The sequence below is a fragment of the Agelaius phoeniceus genome, chromosome 3 (genome assembly GCF_051311805.1).
Source record: "Agelaius phoeniceus isolate bAgePho1 chromosome 3, bAgePho1.hap1, whole genome shotgun sequence".
NCBI classification, from domain to species: Eukaryota; Metazoa; Chordata; class Aves; order Passeriformes; family Icteridae; genus Agelaius; species Agelaius phoeniceus.
In genome coordinates this window covers 35,990,189-36,012,588 of record NC_135267.1, presented here as the reverse complement: position 1 = coordinate 36,012,588, position 22,400 = coordinate 35,990,189, and the positions used below count along the sequence as shown (strand labels likewise).

Below are 22,400 nucleotides of genomic sequence, written 5' to 3'. Positions count from 1 at the left end.
GGCAGCCCATTCCAATGTCTAATAGCTCGTCCTGCGAAGAATGTCCCCTAATACAGGCTGGGACCGGGTGAGACAGCACCGGGCCCTGCGCGGTACCTGCGCGGTGCGCGCAGGTCCCTCCCACTCTCAGCGCGGAGCGGCGGCCGCGGCACCGCCTCGTCCCGCCCAGCCCGCTGGGGGGCGGGGATTGGGCGAGCCCGCCCGTCACTCCGCGGCGGAGCAGCGCAGCGATTGGCCGCCAGCGCTGCCAGTCATCGGCGGAGCCGCGCCCGCCCCTTGTTGTCACGGCGCCGTGCGGGGCTGGGGCCGTTCGCGCCGCTGTTGTTGCCGCCGCCGCGGGAGCCCGGGTGGGGAGCGGCGCCCCGGCCTCGCCATGGCCACCAGCACCACGGGCTCCACTCTGCTGCAGCCCCTCAGCAACGCCGTGCGCCTGCCCGTCGACCAGGTGAGGATGGGGAGGCGCCCGCCCCGCCGCCGCTCGCGCGGGCTCGCCGGGGAGGGACCGCACCGCGCCCCCGCTCCGCGCCGTGCCGCCCCGCCCCGGCCCCCCGCGGCCCCTCCATCCGTCGGCGGGGCCGGGCCGGGGCGGGCGGCGCCCGGAGCGCGGGGCGGCCGCGGCTCCTCTCCGCACCCGCGGGCGGGGGGGCGCCGGGGCGGCGGCCGCGCTTCGCGGGCAGGTGCGCCCGCCCCGGCTGGTCCAGCATCCCGCCCGCATCCAACCCTGCCCTGCCCGGCCCTGCCTCGCCCCAACTTGTTGGCATCGTCAGCCGGCCAGATGTGGATCCGCAGCTGGGAGTGGGGCCGGGATCGGTTCAAGGGATGCAAAGGTTGGGAAATAATTGCAAATGCAAAGCAGCGCGCTGCGCCTGGATGCGCCTGCCAGGGGGGTTTACACGCGGTGTTAAATAATGTGCGCCGCACACAATGCTGCTGGGAATTCCTATGTGCTTCTAGGCAGAGCGTTTCTGTGGTATCTATTGTCCAAGTGATATAAAAATTCCTGAAGGCTGTTAATCCCGGTGTCTTCACAAAATATCAGAAGATTACAAGATAAGATTGGGAAACTGAGGTTTGCCTAGTTTAATCACTGAAGCTGGACCAGAATGTTTGTTTATGGGGGAAGTGGTCTAGACCTCAGAAATCTACAGAATATTTATATATTTAGGAATACATAAATACATATCAATTTTGTAGAACCAAGAAATTTCATGTGAGGAATTTTTATTTTTGTTTAATGCTTCATTCATGTACATATGAGTGAAACACATCAAGGAAAACAGTCTGTGCTTCAGAAGAGGGAGACTTTGATGGCTTGTTTTTACAAAATACACCTGATGAGTGAGAGAAGTAACTGGAAATGAAATACAGAGGAAGGAGCATGCTTAGTGAAAGTATTTTGGAAGTGACTGAGTTACACATTCTTCTTTTTTCTTCCCCCATTCCCCAGCCACTTGTTTGAATGGAAGGATGGTTAAGGATATACATGAAAAAGTACCTTCTAGAAAACTGGTAAAACAGGCAAGTTGAAATTGAGCTTGCTGGGATGGAATGGATACTGTGCACCCCTTGCAATGATACCTGTGGCTGGGATCGATGGCACCTCGTGGCTTGGTGCCTCCTACCTGCAGGTGGTGAGCTGCTCTTGCCAATTGCCATGTGGTTATTTCCATAAAATGTGCAGCTTCTACAGGATAGTGTAAAACACGTCAGAGTTGACAGTCTCTATATGGCATGATGTCGGTGGTGTATAATTTTATACTCACAGTAGTAAATTTATAGTCATAAATTTAATTGTTTATGACATGGTGTGACTACTGCCAAAGTTGTTTTTAAATTGTGGTACAACATTTTGATGCTAACGAAGTTACTTTTTATCAAAGCCTGGAAAACTTCCCTGTATTGAATGTTTTGCAACAGATGCTCCTGTAGAGCCAAGAAGTTTTTATGAATTGCACTTTGAGCTCTGTTGGTGCTTTTGAGAGTAGTCACATTGGAGGGTGGCTAGTTTAGAAAGTTTGTTATAAGCAGTTGGAAGTCAGACATACATTGTTTTCAGACTGTACATAATATAGGTCCAGTTGTGTATGAAGAGCACTGATTGTGACTGGAGTAGGAACTGAAGAGCTTCAAAATTTTGCTGCACTGAGGAGAACATATCTATAAAAAACTTGTTTAAAAAAAGCAGTTTTTTGCAACCTCAGCTCAAGATTCTATCTTGATAGTAAGTTTGTAATACAGAAGGAATGTGAATTGTGTTCAGTGTAATCAAATCAAAGGGAGTGAAGGAAGATAACGAGGTCAGGGAAGAAAAAGGAAGTTCTGATACTCTGATATGTTTGCTCAGGGATTATGCTTGACATTTGGTGATACTATAAGCATATTCAGAATGAAAATGTAGCACTGCTTTGAAAAAATAATAGAAGAATGAAGGTTTTTGGTTAGTACATTGTTTCTACTACTTGCTCCAAATGCGTACTATGACTACAGTCATACCATTATAGCAGCTGCTTGAAATAGGCACTCTGGTATAATACCAGCACTCAACTGCTGGAGATCAGTAGGGGGTTTTTTCTCCATTCAGTTTCAGTTTTGACCACAAGCAGATACTAATCTTTCTCCAAAATGTTGCTTAAATTGTGATTTAGATTTAAGCTATTACTATCTAGTTATCCTGCTAAGGCGTATAACTCTTGGAAGACAAATTGAGGTAGCATGTGTCCGTGTTGCCTTACTCTCTGGTTCTTAAGGAAATGAATGGAGAGCCTTCCCTATTTGGCAGTGCATAGAAGTAGAAATTAAGTTCAAGGTGAAGTTGCTATCTTTAAGATTAATCAATCAGATCCACATCTGTGTGAGAGAAATTGATTACTTTTGTACTTAATGCTTGGCAGAACTAGAGACAGAGGTTTGAGAATGGTGTTGGTTATTGGCTAGTTGGAGGTCAGTGCAAAATATGAAGGGTGAGCTCCATCAGAGCCATTTGACACAGCAGTCTTCTCCATGTGCCCAGCTGCATGGCAAAAGAAAAGCTTTGTTGCTCTAACAACTTGCTGGACATTTTTTCTTGGAACTAGAGTACTGGGTAGCTAAAGGAATGGAGAAGAACTTGTTTTCTTCTTCTGTGTGTGCCTCCCAACAAGGTATTGTGCAGTTAACTCGGTGCTTTGGCTCTCGTTTTGTCTTGCACCAAGTTAACCTAAAGGGCTACTTGGAAAAGTTAATCTGTTCTTTATAGGCTTCTTGGGCCAGTTTTTCTGTTGTTATTTTCAGTCATTTGATGAAAGGGAAGATGCTTGGTATCAGCAAGAACCTAGAACAAACATACCTTTCTTCTTGTATTTTGTAGTAGGAAAAAAAAAAAATCACTGCTTGGGAGTGAAAAGCCTGGTAAAAACTGTTTCTTTTCACATCTTGGAGAACGTAAATTGGCTGCTCAGGAAAGGAAGCATTCTGTCAACAGCTGTGGCACATTAGGTCCTTAAAGTTAATGAATGAGTGAATAAATATTAATGTACTTGATAGTCCTTGTGCCTTCTCAGGGGACAGAAGGAAGAAAAGTAGCCATGTCCTTCCCAACCTGGACTACTTCCCAAGAGAAGTATAGGAAGGTTTACCATAAAAACTTGGCTGCAAGAGTATCACATGTTGCCTAATGCATTGAGGTTGCAATTTGAATTATTTTATTGTAGTTACATCTGTCACCTAGCTTTATATTTTTCCTGTCTGTTCTTGTGTAATATTTATGCCTCTGCTTCTTTCTTCTTTCTCTAAGGTGAAGCCCGACAAATAATGTGTTGGACTTTGGTCTGTTTCCAATTCTATCACTACCTTGCTGATTTTCTATTGATAAATGACTTCTCTTGATGTGTCACCTTTCCTGTCATTAAACTGGAAAGATTTAAATTTGCTTTGACAATGATTCTAGGAGAGCAAAGCTTTCTTTTTGACCTTTTGGTCACTGTGGGGTTAGGGGAGTTCAGAGAATAATCATTGCTTTCACTGCTTCCACCAGAGGGAGCAAAATTTTTTTACTGAAAATGTACAGAAATTGTAGGGGTTATTTCTGCCCTTCATTTCTTGTAGGAATTGGTAATTTGTAGTAGAGAAAGACTTGAACAGGGGAGATAGGAGACTGACTACAACAATATGTGAACATCAACTTTTTATATGAGTTGTCTAAAAGATTGATCTTGAGATCCTGAAATAGGGTCTGAACTTCAGTGATTATCTTCTACATAAGAAAAGGAAGAATGTGGCTTCATCTACTAACAGTATAGATGTGTGAAGATTTGTGGACAGAAGAAAATGTCATGCTTATGATTATGCACTTGACTTAAACTCCAGGATGTAAAAATATTTTCAACAGAAGAAAAAACGTTCTGTGCTATTTCCACACTTTTCTTGGTTTTTGGTTTGTTTGTTTTTTTTCCCCAATCCTAGTCTTAGCTTTTATTTGTTAAAGTTTGCTCATTTATGTAGAATAAATACAATTTTCTACGTGGGTGCCATCAATCTTCAAAGGATCTAAACTGACTTTTTTCATTAAGAATAGACATAAAAATCCAAGTCTTCCTAAACATGGATTGCATAAGCCACACAAACTTCCTTCATTTAGTGATCATAAGCCACACAAACTTCCTTCATTTAGTGATCATAAGCCACACAAACTTCCTTCATTTAGTGGTCATAAGCCACACAAACTTCCTTCATTTAGTGATCATAAGCCAGCTTGCTGTACCTGTACATAATTTTCTGCATACGCTTCCTTGTGCAGACTGTTATCCAAGTTGCTTTCATCATGCCCTTAACATACTTGCTTCCACATAAAAGCACTGGTGTATGTTGAGCCTGTGTTTCGTGTTTCACCTTTAAGCCCTCAAGGAGAGTGGACAGGAATTTTTTTTCCTTGTATATATCTATGAAATATTTGTTTCTTACATGCATATCATGTAAGAAAGCAATTTTTCCTTCTTTATTTTGATGTCTTGGAGGTGAACACAGCTGTAGTTTGGAGAAAAGGCAAGTCTTGGAGGTGGGATAGGGAATTTTGCTGAGAAGCATAATGTGTTTGATTTGCCTGCAGGGTGTATCTGAGTATGTCTCCTAGTTAGATCTGTTATTTCACAAAATTTTGAGCATTAGTGATGTCTTCTGTCTTATCATTTTAGATGATGATAATTCTTTGTTTTCTGCCAAGGCAACATAAATTAGCCTCCTGAGGGCTGAAATGTTTTAGTCTGATAAAAACCTTTTTGTTTAAACATGGAATGGATATCAAAATGTTTGTCCTGTATAACTGTCCAGAATTTAGATGGCCTAACATTTGACTGAAGCATTATCAAACTAGAAAAATGAATAAAGTGAAGAGTGTCCCAAGTTTTCTTCTTTCAACATGGATTCTTAGACCCCTGTCTAAGGGTCTGGTTGTGGAACCCAGAGCAGCTTGTTACTGATTTTTCAGATATGACCCAGGAAATTTATAAGGAACAGCTGTGAGTAAAATTAGCATTCAAGGGTGTGTAAAATGCAAACACTGAAGGCAAGGGAGTGGTAGGGATAAGGAAATTGTGCCCCTACTTTGCCTGGTATTTTCCTTATGTGCTGCTAGCAGCAGTCAGGAGAATGAAGGGTGGATGGCAAAACATGATCTTATCTGATGATAGATGGAGACTGTAGTGGGTGAAAAAAAGGTGGAAATAAAGTTCTGTTCTTCATTCTGTATGTGCTGTTCTCAGTGATGTTTTGAATTGTTTGGATTTGCTATCCAGGTTTTTCATGGTTTCTTAACTTCCATTTGAACTCTTGGAAGGGAGGGAATGTATCATCAGGAGTGTCCTGAACAGTGTCACCTTTCCCAGGTTTTACTATTAGTGGTTAGGTGTTGACTTACTTAACAAACATTAGGTAGAGAGTTAACTCTGCAATGAAAAATACAAAGAGAAGGATGAAATGGTTGGGATAAGAGGAAAAATTGACAAGAGACAGTGCCTATCTTGAAGGAAGAGGTGAAACCTGTCATGAGCAGAGTTGGAAAGGAAAACAAACACTGGGTTACAGTGTTAGAAAAGATGGGCCATTTATATAGTGATAGTGATTGGTTTAGTGCAAGAAGAAAATAAATCCTTGTTATTCAGGTTCGTGAATATAAATTACCAAGCTGCTTTAATTCTTTAATATTTACAGAAGCAGCAGTGAATTTTGCTCTCCCACATGCTTTCATAGGGTCTGTTTTCTTCAGTTTTTTGTAAAGTAGTGGAAAAAGTCAAATGTAGTTACACCTAAGGTTTCTACAGTAAACATTGACACTAAATATTCTTTACCTGAACAGTTTATAGTCACCTGCTTTGTTTTGTCACATTCTTTTCACATCCTTATGCAAGTCATTGAGGCTGTGTGTGAACATGTATCTGTGCTCATGACAGACAGTACAACCCATTTCTGAATCCAAAATGGGGTACAGGAGTTGCTATGAAAATACTGCAGTTCTGGGATTTGTTGAAAAGAAATAGTGGAGTGCTCAAAGAGCAGTCTAATAAAGAAAAAAAAAAAGATTAAGGCATAAGGAAGGTAACAAGAGTCACTTTTTATGGAGTGCATGGTTACCACTGTGTTGCTTTCTGTTTCTGAAGGGTTTCTGCTGTTAATCTCTTGTACCACAGCTATTAGATCTTTTTTCTCTGTGGGCCTTTTCTTGAGTACTATGCTGACTTTAAGCAGGAGTTTTGAAAAAGAAATAAAACTGAAATAGATGAGTCATCTTTATCATTCGGTGATCCTGACATTTGTTGACTTTTCATTCTTGTTTACCTGTTCCTGTGTTGACCTAACGAAGCACTGTGATACATCCTTTGCAGACTTGATTACAGAATACTTTCTTCACATTTATTATTTTGACTAATGTGCACACTTTTCCTGAGTAATGTGCTCATTTCTTTTTCCTTGTTCCCCTTGAACTAGGGAGTCTAGACTGGAGTTGTATTTTCTCCTGGAAAGTGAGAACAACTACACGTAGCCAAGTGAAAACCTGTTTGCTTGATGTGTGCATCTTCACAGTATTTTTGTTACCAAGAAAGTTAATGTAGCTCTTCAGTATGGATATTTTATTTTCCTTCTTTCCTTTGGGAAGTATTTTAAATTCAATGTCAGTTGAATCAGCATTGCTAGTCTTTTAGCACTGAAGTGAACAGATCTGTTTGAGAATTTAAATTTCTCTGCAAATTTAGAGAAGTCCTCATTATGCCTGCTTGTTTTAAGTGATCATTCTGATAACTGAGCCATCTTTTGCAAAGAAAAACTTCCATAGCTCTGCTTTTTATTCTAGAATAATATATCCAAAGGTGAAGAAGCTGCTTTGGTTTGACTATAGTATAAATTTTCTGTAGTTGGGATTTTGGCATTTTCTTCTATTTTCAGTTAAAGTGACCTAAGCTGTAGAAGGTGTACTTATTCTGAAATGTGGCTTTTGAGCATCCTGGTTGTATTACTGCAGTGGTAGAGTCTATATAGTAATGTGACCTGTACAGGTAATTCTTAACCCTTCTGACCTGCCTTTTGGCTGAGTAATGTTCTTGATTCTACTGCTTCTTCTCAATCTTACATATATATGTAAATACACACACATATATATAAAACCCCAATTATTCAATTGACTAAGCATTGAAAAATTGGACTGAAGGCCCAGATTAAAATGAATTGGGTTTTATTCTTCATGGTGGAAAAGCTAGAAGGAGTTTGAGGTCATCACAAATCTGCAGAATTTTAGAAGTTCAGTAATGGCTGAGGTTTGTAGAAGGTCTACTTGTAGCATACATTAGCAAATCATTTTCTGTAATGGAATTGAATGTAAGAGGTCAGATAAAATATTTTAATATAGAAGTATAATTCTAAATTTTGCTAAAGTATTATTAAAAACTGGATTAATTTGAAAAGATGTAACATCTCAAAGTAGTGTCCATTGCTTGTGTGGATTGCTGCATGCTGTAGATGTTTAAAGGGCTGCTGTTGTGGTGCTTGGAGATGAGGCTTGGCTGATCTCATGGGAATGATTCCTGAACTGGGAAAAGCAGGAAGATAATAGACATGGAGGAATAGAGACTGTGTTGGATAGTACTTCCTTCAAGGGAGAGTGTAATGAAGCCCTCTCCTATTTTTTTCCTTCCCACAGAGAGCACTGAGAAGCTGGCATTTTAAAGATGGGGAATATTTGTTCTACTTGCTAATTGAAAATTACTATTGCTTATTTTAAGATGTATTTCGGTTTTTCACATACCAGGAGAATATAATTGTAGTGAAGTAAGATCTTAATTGAGAAAATGTCAGTTTCTGGTTGCATTTGAGAAAGATACCTCCATAGATGTTGGTTATTTTGCTTTATTTTTAAATGCCTAGGAAAGTGAGTAGCTTGTGAAGTTTTTGTCAAATTTCAGACAATGTAGTGGTTCTCTGGGATTTCAAATAAAAGCTTGTCATTCAAATACACATTTGAATATCCTGTATTTATATATGACAGAGAATAGACATTTTCAGTTCCCCTGGAATTGCTAGATGGAGCTTAAAGATTAACTAGCAACAAAAGAATAAAAGAATGTAAAAGTATGCACACAGGATGATAAACATAGCTGGAACTATTGGATAAACAGATAATGAGGAATATAGTGGGTTTTTTGACAAACCTCTAGCTCAAGAAGTAACAGCTCATTCCCAAAAAAAGTTCAAGGAAAGGTCACCTGTAATACTGGGGCACTCATTGAGTATGACCACCAGAGACCCCCTTGGACAACCTTCTAGGACCTTAAAAGGGCTTCCAATAGGAGACAGATGCATGCAAATTAGTTCAAGGAAAAATGATGTTTATGTATTAGCTAGGAAGTACACTGTAATGAGTATGTATGATCATGATGGGATAAATACCCTGTTGTAAAGTTTCACTCACACATTTGATTAGCAAAGATATCCTCTGAAAGTGTCCAGCACTTTAATGAAGAATGCAAGCTTTCTAATATTTCAAATTGTGTTATTTTCCAGCTGATTTTGTTGTCAGTGTACTGCTGATACATGTGACAGAGTAGAGATTTTGAGTTCATCTCATTATGTGCATGTGCACTGTGAGTGTGTGATAAAAAGCCATGATTTTAAAAGCACAGTAACTGAGCTGGTCCTTGTTTGGGGCTGTGTTTTGCCAACATAATGCCAGGCTGTGATGTTCTGATGGTGTAAACTCTTTTTCCTTGGTAGTCTGAGATCTGCAATCCTTAACTGGCCAAACCAGTTTTTGCTCAACAGAAGCAAGTGGTTTAGGTCCTTATTGTTTCTGAAGAGAGAAGAAAACAAAACACACAAACAAAAACACCCAAGCCAGCATTCTTAGTCTGATTTCACCTTTGAATCAAACTTGCATCCTAGATTTTGGGTATTCCCATGAATAAATAGCTTTTTTTGACAACTTGTGATCTGTAATGGTGAATTCTTAAGCGCCTATCAGAGACAACACCCTTCAGCCAATATCTTCCTATCCTTAATGAATTAGTTTTGGTTGTTCTCACCATAAAATGTACATTGATGTTTCATTTTACATCTTTAGTCATACAGTTTATTTTGGAGTAATTCTGAGTAATGATTAAGTAAGCCTTCTTTGAATAGGCTTATTGGATTTGATGCTCATTTATTGCACAAACCAGATTACTACTGCCTCCATCATGTTGTTTGTGATGTGCTTTGCTCTCTGTCTTGCATACTTTAAAATTGCAAACTGGGAGTTAATACTGGAAATAGAACTACTATTGCTAACCTGTGTCATAACTGGATTTGATCTTTTGGAATGAAACCAACTTGGAAAGAAAATGTTCAGGATCTTATGTTAAGTCCTTTCATCTGCCAACAAATTAATGGGAAGATGAAGTGTATGTGTCCAGTATTAAAAAGCATTTGCTAGTGATGTTGATGCTGACTAACACAAATGGTTAGAGCATGCACTTCAAGGAAGTGGCTGATACTAGAGGGCTGTGCTTGGAGTTTTCATCTGAGTAAGTGTCCCTTCACACTGGATACTGTATAAACATTCAGTAATACAGTCTTTGCTACAAAGAGCATTGTGCCTTAATACAAACATCTCCCATGCTGGTATGATTTCAAAATAATCGCTGCTGCTTATTCTCCATTTCTTCACATTTCACCCATGAAGCAAGGTTGAGTCTTCACAGCAGGAGTGTTAATTAGTTATATTTTCATCATGTAAGGCAGAGTATTAATTGAATAAAAAATACGTTTGAAAGCTTTTTTGCTGATGTATGATGTATGATGCTTTCAGTTGAAAGAGGAATCTTGTTTCTTATCATTCAGAGAAGAAGGGTTCTCTGAACTACTCTTAAGTATCTGTCAACTTTATCAAATACCCTTGCCAGTATCTCTGAACTCATCTTGCTGACATTTCCCGATAAATTGAAGAAAATTACCAAGTGGTTTGATTTTTGAACCTTGTAATGGAATGACTTTTTTCAGCTTTAGTGTGAAAAATGTTATTTCCTTTTTTTCCCCCTGTAATAACTAATGCAGCAACTTTGAGGCAGTAGTTGGAAAATTGACATGGGTTTCAAGTAAGTCATGCTCACTTTTCAGTTCTTAGCTGTCTGGCATTAAGCAATTATTGGATAATTGTACAAGTTGTTTTTATACTTGAAGAAGGTTAGAAATTGGACAGAAGAATATCCATCCATGCTGCTGTCTGGTTGCTGTGGAGAAACATTAACTCCCCTGTATGTTATGAGCAGCTTTTTGTGAACTCTTGTAGATGTTTTTCATTCCTCAGCTCATTGTTTTTGTGGGAAAGGGAGATAGTTTTGACTTAACTTGGAGCAGGAACAAGAAAATAATGATGTTTAAGGAACAAGGCAGAACTGATGCTTCATTAATTGTGGTAAGGTTTGGCAATTTTTGACAAGTATGTGTCAACAAACATCATGCTTGAAGAGGTTTGTGTTTAAAATGTTACTGCTAAAGTGACCCTACAGATTTAGAAAAAACACCAAAGCCTCGGTTTTAAGGTCTTCATAAGGTGTATGTGCATTATTCTGTCTTGATCTCTTAGCTCTTGCAAGAACTCATTTTCAAGTGGTTTTGTAGTTCATATTCTATTTCTTTTCCTAAAAAGTATTTTTTCTCTAATAGCCATAGATATTGAAAAGAAGGGCTAAAGGCTGGAGAAGAGGAATGCTGCTTTAGTCCACCTTGCTCAGCGGCACTGTCAGATACAGGAGGAAGCATAGGTCATCACTTTGGCTGTGGCAGAAGGGAGGGCCAAAAATTACTGTAGAGGGAAACAAGTAATGCTGCTATCTTGCACCTCAGAAAAACTGAATTCCAGGGGGGAAATGTACCATGGTGTGGCTAAGAGGGGTACTCCTGAATCTCTATCTGCAGAATTGCTGTATCCACAGGTTCTTGACTACTGTCTGTAAAGCATCTTGCATCTTGTTAGTTTAGGCTCTGCACATGATTGAAGGTAGGTAGGCTTCAGTGCTCCTGCTTCTGTCTGGGTAGTCTTTTTTCAAAGCCTAATTCATCAGCAATAAGAACAGAAGTGTCTTCTTATTTTTCTTCAGGAATAACTTAGAAAAAATGCACTAAAGAACGAACAGACAAAAATCCACAGAAAAACACAACCCCCCAAACACAACCCTCACATCAGCTTTAATTTATCCAAAGTGTTGTAGTGAGGCCACAGGCATTCACTGCATTTTAAAGATTTGAATACTTGTTTTTCTTCTTATTGGAGAAAATTTGTTAAAAATGAGAAAATAGAGATGCACCAAGACAAGGCAACTTGCCAAGAGTTTGTGTGGGTTGTTGGCAGAAAGAGTAAAATGCAACATTCCTGGGTCATCTTTGGTGCTTCACCTGCTCAACCACTGTTTCTCTTGTGAGGTGCTTTGTTGTAAATGTTGTTCTTTGGGTATCTCTCAGTACCTTACTATAGTTGGTAAGCAAAACTGTGCCATTGTGTTGCTGCTTTTCAGTGGATTGTTAGTAGGCTGTACAGTGTGGGCCTGTATGATTAACTTGTGCCATCCAGTTAGGAATTATCTGTATCAATAAAATTCCCTCTCTGCTTTGGCTGCTTTTCTGAATGAGGCAAATGCCTTCTGTGCTGTGAAGTAGCAGGATTCTGGAGGATTCTGCTGCAATTGACTGCAGCAATTGGCTTTTGATACTAAAATGTAGCTGATAGGAAGAGGAAGCTTAGCCTAAAATCTGAATTAGTAGATAAAATTTGCATGTATTAAAATTAGTTTTGTGGAAGAAATAAACTTTCTTCTGTATTTCATTTTAGTGTGAACTTAAGTTTCTTTAACAATTCATTAAAGATGCTGTCTGTGTTGTAAAGTTGGAGACTTCCAGGTCTTCAAATCCAATGTTATGTTAGAATTTCCTCTTGATGATGAAAATCCTTGTGACAGTGACCTTTTTTTTTTTTTTCTTTATGTTAAGAATTGCTAAGGGAAAAGTATTTAGGGAATCAATAAAAAGCATGGCATAAATTACATTTTCTTCTTTTAAAATACGAAAATAAATGTCTTTAGAAGTTTCATACTTTCTGTTGACTTTTGCAGAGGTCATGCATATAGGGAGTTTCTTATGTAGATAGCTTAATACAGTTACTGATATAATGGATTTGTATTTTGTGTAGCTACTCCAAATATTGAAACTGTGAATTTGTGTTCATGTTTTACTATTACATTTGGCATGAGTTGTGCCTATGAACTGCAGTGCTTGTATGACTAGTTTTGAACCAAAATAGTGGATTTAATTTTGAAATTGCTAGGCTACACACAGCAGGATCTGTAATAGCTTAGTATGTGTAACACACACTTGCATCATTCATTGCTGAATAACTAGTGGTGATAATTTACATTGTAGTTGTATGTTTTTTATTCTTATGTGCACATAACTTTCCATTACATGTTGCTCTCTCTGTAAGATTTTGAGGTGTTATTCTCATTGGCTGAGCTTTTGATATCCTGTATGTGAGGAGGAATAAAAAATTGTTTGTTTTCTTATATATGTGCTAAATTGTAACTGCTCAGGGTGAAACTTGCCATTCTATGGCAAGATGGTTTTTTTCCCTCCATGAAATCTCAGCTTTAAATAGATCTTGGTTAGGTTTTTTTAAAAATTTTTTCTATAAAATTGAAGCTTCTTATTGGAACAGGTTTTGTGATCTCATGGAGGCACATTGCAATTAGGTTTAAAGAATGCATCATGCAGCTTTAGGGAACGTGTTGTCTTTGTTCTTTGTGGGTGTTCTGCTCACATCTGACCAAGTCATATGGTATTTAGAAAGTTGTATTTTGCCCATGCTCACAATGTTATAAGAGCTTGACATAAGTTTTCAAAAGGTACATAAGTTTACAATTCCCAGTTGTTGAAGTTTGTATATATAACATTTGCCAACAAAATCGCTGCTTGGTTGAATGCCTGGTTCTCATGGAAGCTTTCAAGGTGGTGGTGTCCAGCTCTGTCCTTGTTCCTGCTCATTTGCTGTCTGTTCCTATTGTCTATTCCTATAGACAGCCAGGTCATTTTGGTCACTCTTTCAAGGCAGGCTCTGTATGTGAAGGGAAGTTCTTAATCTGTCTCAGCATGTGCATACAAGGAAGGTGTCTGTCAATTCCACACTGCTCAGCATGGCTTAAGATGGGACATGGAGTTAGGAAAAGCCTGAAAATTAAATTTTGGCATTGTTTACTAAACCAAGTAGTACAGAAAGAAGTGTTTCTGTGGGATGAAGCGGTTGGCATTGAGGATCCAGCCTGGGTGCTTTTATAATTTTGGGAAATACTGCTTTTGCCTAGGTTGGTCCGTGGGCTTAATGTTCTGTAACTTTTGGAGCAGATACTTAGTTCAGTTTAGTTTAAAGGAAATCAGGGTTGTGTATCCAGACACCATTGCACACCACTTACAAAGCACGTGAAGTGCAGATAACTGGGAGGCTTCAGGAGCCCCCTCTGATCTGAACTAAACCACTGTGGAGATGACAAACTATCTCACTGCTGGAGTTGGAAGTGCATCCAGTGGAATTGGGGAGCCCACAGAGTCTGTTTCTCATTCTACTTCCTGTAGTATTGGCAAGGCATGAAACTTCTTTCCATGTGGAAACGAGTACAAGTGGTAGAAATGAGTACTGTGGACTGAAAGCCACAGGTAAGTTTTGATTTTTGTTGTAGGAATTCTGTGTTTTCTTTTAAAATGTAAGTAGTCAAGTATTCAAGATGTTTACCAAGAGAATATATAACCTGTGATAGCAGATGCTCAAAAATCAGAATAAGTGTCAGATGAAGATTACCCCTGTGACTCTAACACTGCCCAGCAGTGCTCACAAACTCTTCCATATGACTTCCTTGATTTGGAAGGCAAATCAGTAGTAAACCAGAGGGTTTTTAGGAACTGGAGAAAAAATAGATTGTAGTGATGACTTTAAATTTTGCTTGTATTTTTAGATACTTTGGGCCTGATTTAGAGGCATGCTGGATAATCAGAATAGCAGCTGAATTTATATTTTCAAAACGCATTTCTAGTTAAAGTTCTTTTAAAAGTACTGACTGAAAAACTAGGCACAGAGTGTCTGAAATTCAGCAACCAAAGTTAGTGGGCATTTATTTTAATCCTTTGGGCTTTCATAATTTTTGTGCCAGTCATTCACCTTTAGTATAGGAATACTGATCTTAGGAAATTATTGCAAAGTTTACATTTATTGTATGTAGTCTTACTATGGGTTGGACAGAGCTGCATAACATGTAAAGTTCTTATATTCAATGTAGAATGCAGATGTTAAGCATTTAATGGGTCACAGGATGAGGGCAAAAACTGGGCAATTGTCCATTTGCTGAATGAATCAGAAATACTGCTGGGGAAAATAGAATAAAGCAGCAGAAGAATACAGTCAAAAGGTAGTTATGTATAAAGGCTAAACTCAAGTTGCATGGCTTTCAAACCTTAACTGCTGCATAGCTTGGTTTTACAGATATGTATTTAAAGCTTTGGGAGCTTGGTGCCTTGTAATCTGCATTTTGGTGCACTGAGACAAGGATAAGAATGGGATTGGTAAGAGTAGAGAAGAAATGCAGGGTGGTGTGTGACTATTGTGGTGATGCCTTAGATTTCCAAGTATTGTATATGTTTATGCCCTTTTTGAGAAGAGCACTTTAAAAATATCCACTGGCAGTTTTGGATTCATTTGTGAGGAAGGCTTTTGGAAAAGGCTTGTGCTGCTTGGGTCACTTAGTTTCATGTTCAAAAAACTGACATAATAAATTCACATCCCTGGAAGTTGGCTTGTGGGGTTGATCTGAAGGTGTGTTATCCTGCATTTCATTCCTTTTCTCAAAATATTCTTCTTGGGGAAGGTGCTTTGGTTTGTTTGGTTTTTTTTTTCTTATCAGGTTTTGTTTGTTTTTTAATTAATGGGATACTGTTTTTGAAATACAGATTGGATCATTTGAGTAAATAGCTAAACAAATAGCAAGTGCCCAAGAAAGGTACCACCTTTTCACTCCCTACCAACTGAAACCTTTCTCAGGTTTGCTTTTTGTGTTTAGTGTGAGGATTTTACTCATTCCTAAACCTGCAGGCTCATCCTGAATTGTGAGATTCAAGGTTTGTTGTTTTGTTATTGTCTGCTCCTAAAGAGTTGGTGATACAGGTCAGAAGTGCCAAGCACTTCTACCCTTTTCACAGTAGTAGTAGGAGACAGATGATGACTTTCCTTTTTCCCTGGATCTTGCTAGTTTGCTTTTAGTAGTAATCTGAAAAAGAAGGACACCATGTGATACCAGTTGGTAAATTATATTGCAGTCAAAGCACTAATGTCTGGGCATTCAGTAAAACCAGCAATGCAAGTGTGTCCATTTCAGGACAGGTATTCATGCTCATTTCTTCCCTCTGTCTCTTTACCTCAGCTTCACTACAAATCTGTGAATGTGCAACCTTCTCTGTCTCCCTTCCCCTTCTGGTCTGTCTAGGATGTGAGTTCTTTGGGTCAGAAACATGCTTTGTGGGTTACATGGCATAATTTCTGTAACAAATATTCATACAAATGTTGGTACTGAAGTAATAATTTTTTTGTTTTCATTTTTGTTTCTTGCCCTCTTTTCTCAAACATTATCAGTTTGTTTCCCTTTCAGTAGTTCATTTGACTGTTTTGTATGAAACTTTTTCACTAAATGCATAGAATCATCTTGAGTAATAAACCTCACTCTGTTTCATTTGCATCATTGCTTATAAAGGAGAGAAAACAGGTCAAGTTATGCCCTGGAAGAATATCTCCTCATTTATTTAGGATTTTTCAAATACTGTTAAAAGCATAATAGAAATGCAGTAGTAAGAGAACGGATGGAAAAGTGTACATGACATTTTAAAGAACAGTTTAATTTAGGGAATTGTGCCTATTAAAAAGCACAGCCCTGCCTTTTGAGTCTTTCCCTGCTAGCACTTAATGCTTGAACTTGATGTTATGGGTTTTGGAGTGGTTCAGTTGTTACAAGAAAGAGTTCTGTAGTTGTTTTAATTGCTACTTCAAAAATGACCATGTTTTCATACTCTGACCCTTACCTATTGTGGCCTGAAACTTGGTTGAAAAATGATTAAGGAATGGACAAGGTGAATTATGGTACTGCAAGTGTGCACTATGTTGCTGCAAACATCAATATTACACTTGCTGTCAGGAGCATAAAAATAGTATTGTCATTGTACCCTGTGGTGTTAAGATTAAGTATGTATTTCAGCTAAGTGCCATCAAAGAGTCTAAAATACTGTTGTGCAGAGAACCAGTGAAGCATGCAGGATGTACAGTTTCTGTTATTGAAGTGCTTAGAACCTGAAGCAGTGGTTCCCAAGCTGTTGCTTGTGATGACTTGGGATGCCACTATTAGACATGGAAAATTGTTAGGCAGTTTTCTATGTGAGTAAAAAATAAAATCTATGAAGTGAGAAATGTTACTTTCTAAATAAAGTAATTTTTCCAGATTTTTGTAGCTTAAGCTACTTTTGGTAGTTGTTGCTGTATTTGAGGAGTTTCTTTCTTTATTGTGCCCTTACTGTTACATTTTTTTCAGGCCACAGTCAGAACAATTCTTTGTACTCACTGATTTAGTTTTATTCAATTCTGCTTTTGCTTTCAATGCCCTAATGTCTTTAAATATTTAATATACAAGAAATTTTCTGTCTTCAAGAATAAATGGCCTGAAGGGAGGAAGAATTTCCGAAACTATCCTACTTGAATGTACAAGAAGAAAATGCAGTGTGCAACCAAGCTGTTTATCTGATTACATAGCACTGCAATGCACTGCATTGGGCCCTGCTTCTGCCCAGGCTACTGAAATGATCTATAGTGATCTATCAGTGATTTTTGGAACTGATATGTAGCTTTGAGTCCTGCTCACTTAAAAAAGCAAATAAAACTGCAGCTCAGATCTTCGCGTTACTGGGAGAGTAGAGGTGATTTAATAGTTGATAGTGGTTTGGTATTCAAAAAATCTACAGCAAAAGACATTTTCTTTTCTTGATTTAAGCACATACTGCTTCATGTTCGATGCATCTTTTCCTCTGAGCTGCTTGGGGGAGCACTGGTTTGTGCTTTGGCCTGGGAGGGACACATGGGAGAAGCTCTTAGACATGCTGTGGTAAAAGCCATGGCAAAGCTACAGGTTCTGCAAATTGCTGAAAATGTGTGGATATTGCTGTTAATTTTTAATACACACTTGTGTGAGTTCTTCTTTCTTTTCTTTTTTTTACGCAGGTCAACTTTGTAGTGTGCCAACTGTTTGCCTTGCTTGCGGCTGTTTGGTTTCGAACATACCTTCATTCAAGCAAAACTAGCCCATTTATAAGACATGTTGTTGCAACACTCTTGGGCCTTTATCTTGCACTTTTTTGTTTTGGATGGTAAGTTACACTTAAATTCATTTTTCAGGAACTTGTCAATTTTTATTTCTGTGTTACAAAGAACCATATTGCCTAATTCTGTGGGGTTTTTAGCTGCTGCAAATGTACTGAAATCAGCTTAAATATTCTGATGAGGCCCACAAATTTTGAAAGGTCATCTGTAAACTGGTAACTACCATACTGGCTACCTGTGGTTTTGGAAAGATGAAGCAGGTGCAGTTTGTTTAACTTCTACAGCTTTTTTTTCTGTGAACTTGCTGGAGAGGTATTCTCTTGAGGCACAGCACGGATGTGGTGACTAGGATAATTCCCTAGAAATACTCATGACATGAGATAACTCAGGGTCTTTTTCTAAATATTGAATATAATGTGACATTTTAAGGAAGAGTTGCTGGAACTGTAAAGTATATCTAGTGACACTCCTAGTAGTATAAAATGCCCTGTTTCATGGTTTCTTTTTTTTCTTTAATGATTTGGAGGGAGGGAAGATGTGATTGTTTTTCAGACATATATTTTGTGTGACTGCTGTTTGCATATCTTGATCTTTCACAGTGTAGCAAGACAGAATGTTAGTAAAGTTAGAAAAGGGTATTCATTTAGCTTGGTGAATTTTTTTCCTTCAAAAAATAGCTTACTAAATGGCTCACATCTTCCCAAGATGGTTTGAGTGCCAGTTTCATTTTATTGCATTGTAAACAAGGTGCTTACTTGGCTTCAATTGTATAAAAGACTCTTATTTATGCTGACTATTATAGAGCATTAGTGAGCTAGGGGGGATTAATCAAGCTGTTGTGCAGGTGGGAAACTGCACACAGGGTGTGCCTGCATCTGTCTCTGCACATGCAGAATGTGTTGGCCTCTATGTAGGCATGTTGCAGAACTCTCCCAACATTAATTGATATATCTTGTTTTTAAATTTTGGGAAAGGAAATCAGTAACCTTTATTCTTTAGATTTACATGCATGACTGACTTATATAAAACTCTACTATGCCAGTCCGTTTCTTAAACAGGTGGCCATGGTATTCTGCTTTGGGGAATGATCTGATCTCAAAGACTTCCAGTCTTAACACTACAGAAAATGAGGAGGTTATGGGAGATAGGAGGTACTATGTGAGGATTTTTTTGAGAAGCACATTGTTTCCATTGCTTTAGAAGCAGAAATCATTAATTGTAACTTGTAATTAGAAGGGTTACTAATATATTCACATATGAATTTTGGATATGGGAGATTTTGGAAAGAAACAGCCTCTACTCCCAACAGACATAAATAAAAATTTGTGGAAGCTTCTCACCAGCAATATGCCCTGGAAAAAAAAAAGATGTTTTCTTTTTAAGAGGTTAATTTCTACTTTACAGTTACTGAGCTAAATACTATTTAAAAATTATGAAAATAACATAATTTGAGTTGTTGAAAGTACACATTCTTTAAAGATTGGTACTTCTGCCAATGCTTTTTCCTTTTGGTTAAGTACATGTTACACAAGCAGGTTTTTCGAGGGTTTGGTTTTTTTGGTTCCCCCTTTCCAAGAAATCAAGGATGCATACAGGTTACAAGCCCCTGATAACATCTTCAGTGACTCTTGGTTTGTGCTGCTATAACATGATGAACATTTATGAACGTATATAACAAGAAGGAAACTGTTACTGTTTTGTTATATAGTGTTACTAGTAAATGTAGTAACTTGTAGATCATGCAAATTTAAATGTGGGAAGTAGTTTGTAATCTGCACTCTTTTAAGGACATTAAGTAGTAGTTATGTTATCTTCAAGTGTGTTAGTTTTCAGTCACTTGTAATACTTGTGAGGGTGGTAGAGGAAAGGAAGAGAAGCAATAATTCCCTTTGCATAACAGCAAATAGCATAAAAGGCCCTGAATATGTACCCTTTGTATGTAGTTAAAAATCACTATTCTCTGTGGTATCTCAATACATCCCTTTGAATGTTTGAATCAAAGAACATATTGCTATTGTTAGCAGCTCTGAAAGAGAAATGTTTTCAGTGACTGTAATCCTGGTATGGTACTCCATGTCAGTCCACACTCTTTTAGGCTTTGATATCTTAGTCTCCTTTCTCTGTAAAAGAACAAGCCTCTTAAGTTTTTTTCATTTCACTAATGTCTGTCTTTGCTATACAATATTGCTAATGCTTGGCAGATAAGAAAAGGAAGTAAATACTTTTTAAATTGACAATTACTATATTAAACTTGAATTTTAGGTAGTCCTATCCTAAATGAGACTAACTAGAAGTGAAGCATGGGAGAGCATGTACAGACTGGCTCTTCTGTAAAAAGTCAAGATTTTTCAAGATTAATTCATGTCCAAGTGAATAACCTTGAATCCAAGTTTTGGCTCGGTTCCTGCTGTATAGGATGAAGGATTTTAGTTGGATAGAACTGGTTTTCTTGTTTGAAGTCACTTCCTTGTTAGTAGAGGAGGAGTGAAATTAAGAAATTGTTGGTGATAAGCTGAAAGAAAATAGCGTCACTGTAGCAAAATGATTGCTGCTTTTTAGGCTGCTTTTCATGGGGGAAAAAAAAAATCCCAAATTAGATGAGTTGTGTCACTTGAGCCTATGTACATCTGGTACTGGGGCACTTGAGGTACCAGAATGAAAAAAAACCCAAGTTACTGAAGATCAGCTCTTTTCCCATTCACTGGCACTGCTTTGATGGCAGTGCTCTTCAGCTTACTGAAGTATAACTCCTTCAAAGGCCAAAGCAAACTCCCAAAGCTGAGCTGTTGGATAGCTGTGGTGGTAAGCTGTGGAAAACAAAAGGAGGAGCTTAGAGCATCTTTGTGAAATAAATCTGTGGCTTGTTGGTGTGTAGGGCTTTTTTTGTGTGTGTTTTTTGTGACCATCACCACCATCCCGTTAACAGTTACTGACAGCCTGGGACAAAGAGACTGGCTGGACACAGTCACCATTTCTGTTGAGTGGGAAATCTTACAATATTGTGGATACTAAGAAATTGTTGGCCTTATCTGGAATATCTATTGCTGTAAATGGGTAGAAAGATGAATATGGAAATAAAACCACAAAACTTTCATGTTGTTTACAGTTATTTACTCATGAAGTAATGCCAAATGGAAGACATAAGATATATTCTTTGTGTTTTAATAATTATCAGCATTTGCAATATTCTTGGTTGAGCTGGAGCATTGTAGCTGGGTGTCTAGGTTTTGTTCAGTACTGCTCTCCATGTAAACGGAGAAGTTCTCAGCAGAAGGAAGGGTAACAGAAAACCTAAATAGAATAAAAGGAGATTTTTCTTTGGGAGCAGTGGTAGCTTTAAACTTTGAACCTCTTTAATCTCACAATAAATGTGTGCAGTTGATTGTCATTAAAGAAAATGCTATGAGGGTTTACTTTTTTTTCCCCCAGGTATGCCTTACATTTTGTTATACAAAGTGGAATTTCCTACTATATCATGATCATAATAGGAGTGGAAAATATGCACAAGTAAGTTTCCATTCTAAAATTTATTTTACTTTGCCTTTACAAGAATGCTACTGTTGAGAGGTTTTTTTATAATCATGCATATATACCATAATTCTAGTTGTATCATAACATTTCAGTATTTGAATTCTCTAACCATGGTTTTATTTTCAGGTGAGAAGATGACTTATTTGGGAATTTTTGCCAGCCTTTTGAAATATCTAAAGCTCATTAAAATAATACTCCACTGAGACATATTTTGTGTTTCCATATTCTTCTTTTTTCATCATTGTTTAATCTTAAGTATTTCTTGGTGTTGACAGATGAGAAATGTAATTTGAAAACAGACAATGCTAGTAGATGGAAGATGTCTGAACAGAAAACAATTTGTTTGAGAAATTTCCTTAGCAACTATAATATATATATATAATTCCTTTTTTTTTTTTAGTATCAGTATGAATGCTGTCTTAGGTTAAGAATACATTTATAAAACACATACAGAATTATTTGAAGTTTGAATGCCTGATTATATCTTGTTTGAGTATCTGAATCCATATAGAAAAACACTTGGTTCTCTTTTTCAGTCACTCTTAAAAGCAGGGAAGACATTTATTACTGTATGCATATGTTTTACTATTCCAGTAGCCTAGAGATCAGAAACAAATTAAGTTCCCACTGTGTTAATTCCTGCATAAATGTTTAGTAAAATAGCAAATCCTTGCTTGAATAGGTTCCTGAAGTATGTGAGCCTGTGAGAAAAATGCTGGTAGAAAAAACAAAGAGGAAAATTGCTTTACACAGAAAGCACAAAGCCAGGGCAGCCTTAGTTCACGATCCTATCTGTTAGAATACTCTGCTGAATTCTAGTGTGATAGTGAGTGTAGTTTTATTGTCTTTTAAAATATCCCATATTAGGCTCTTATGTTCAGGATTTTCTTCAAGGTCTCATATATTCAAAGTACTGTGGATGTGAGAGAATCTCATTTGGTTGGATAGCTGGTTTATAGACAAACAGCTTCTTTGATTACTG

At 38.2% G+C, this 22,400-nt stretch overlaps 1 protein-coding gene across 3 annotated transcripts in view; it reads left to right on the top strand.

Annotated features, from left to right (window-relative positions):
• The first annotated feature begins 261 nt into the window (after positions 1-261).
• MBOAT2 (membrane bound glycerophospholipid O-acyltransferase 2) overlaps positions 262-22,400 on the top strand; it is a 93,164-nt gene continuing 71,025 nt past the window's right edge. Inside the window, exons 1-3 of one of the 3 annotated variants that reach the window (XM_077175056.1) lie at positions 262-445; positions 17,789-17,934; positions 21,317-21,394. In XM_077175056.1, the coding sequence (XP_077031171.1) occupies positions 374-445; positions 17,789-17,934; positions 21,317-21,394 (296 nt within the window). In that variant the 5' untranslated portion in view covers positions 262-373. Of the gene's footprint in view, positions 446-701; positions 828-17,788; positions 17,935-21,316; positions 21,395-22,400 lie in introns of those variants that run through there. The other 2 variants (XM_054630500.2, XM_077175058.1) reach the window with 2 other exon arrangements.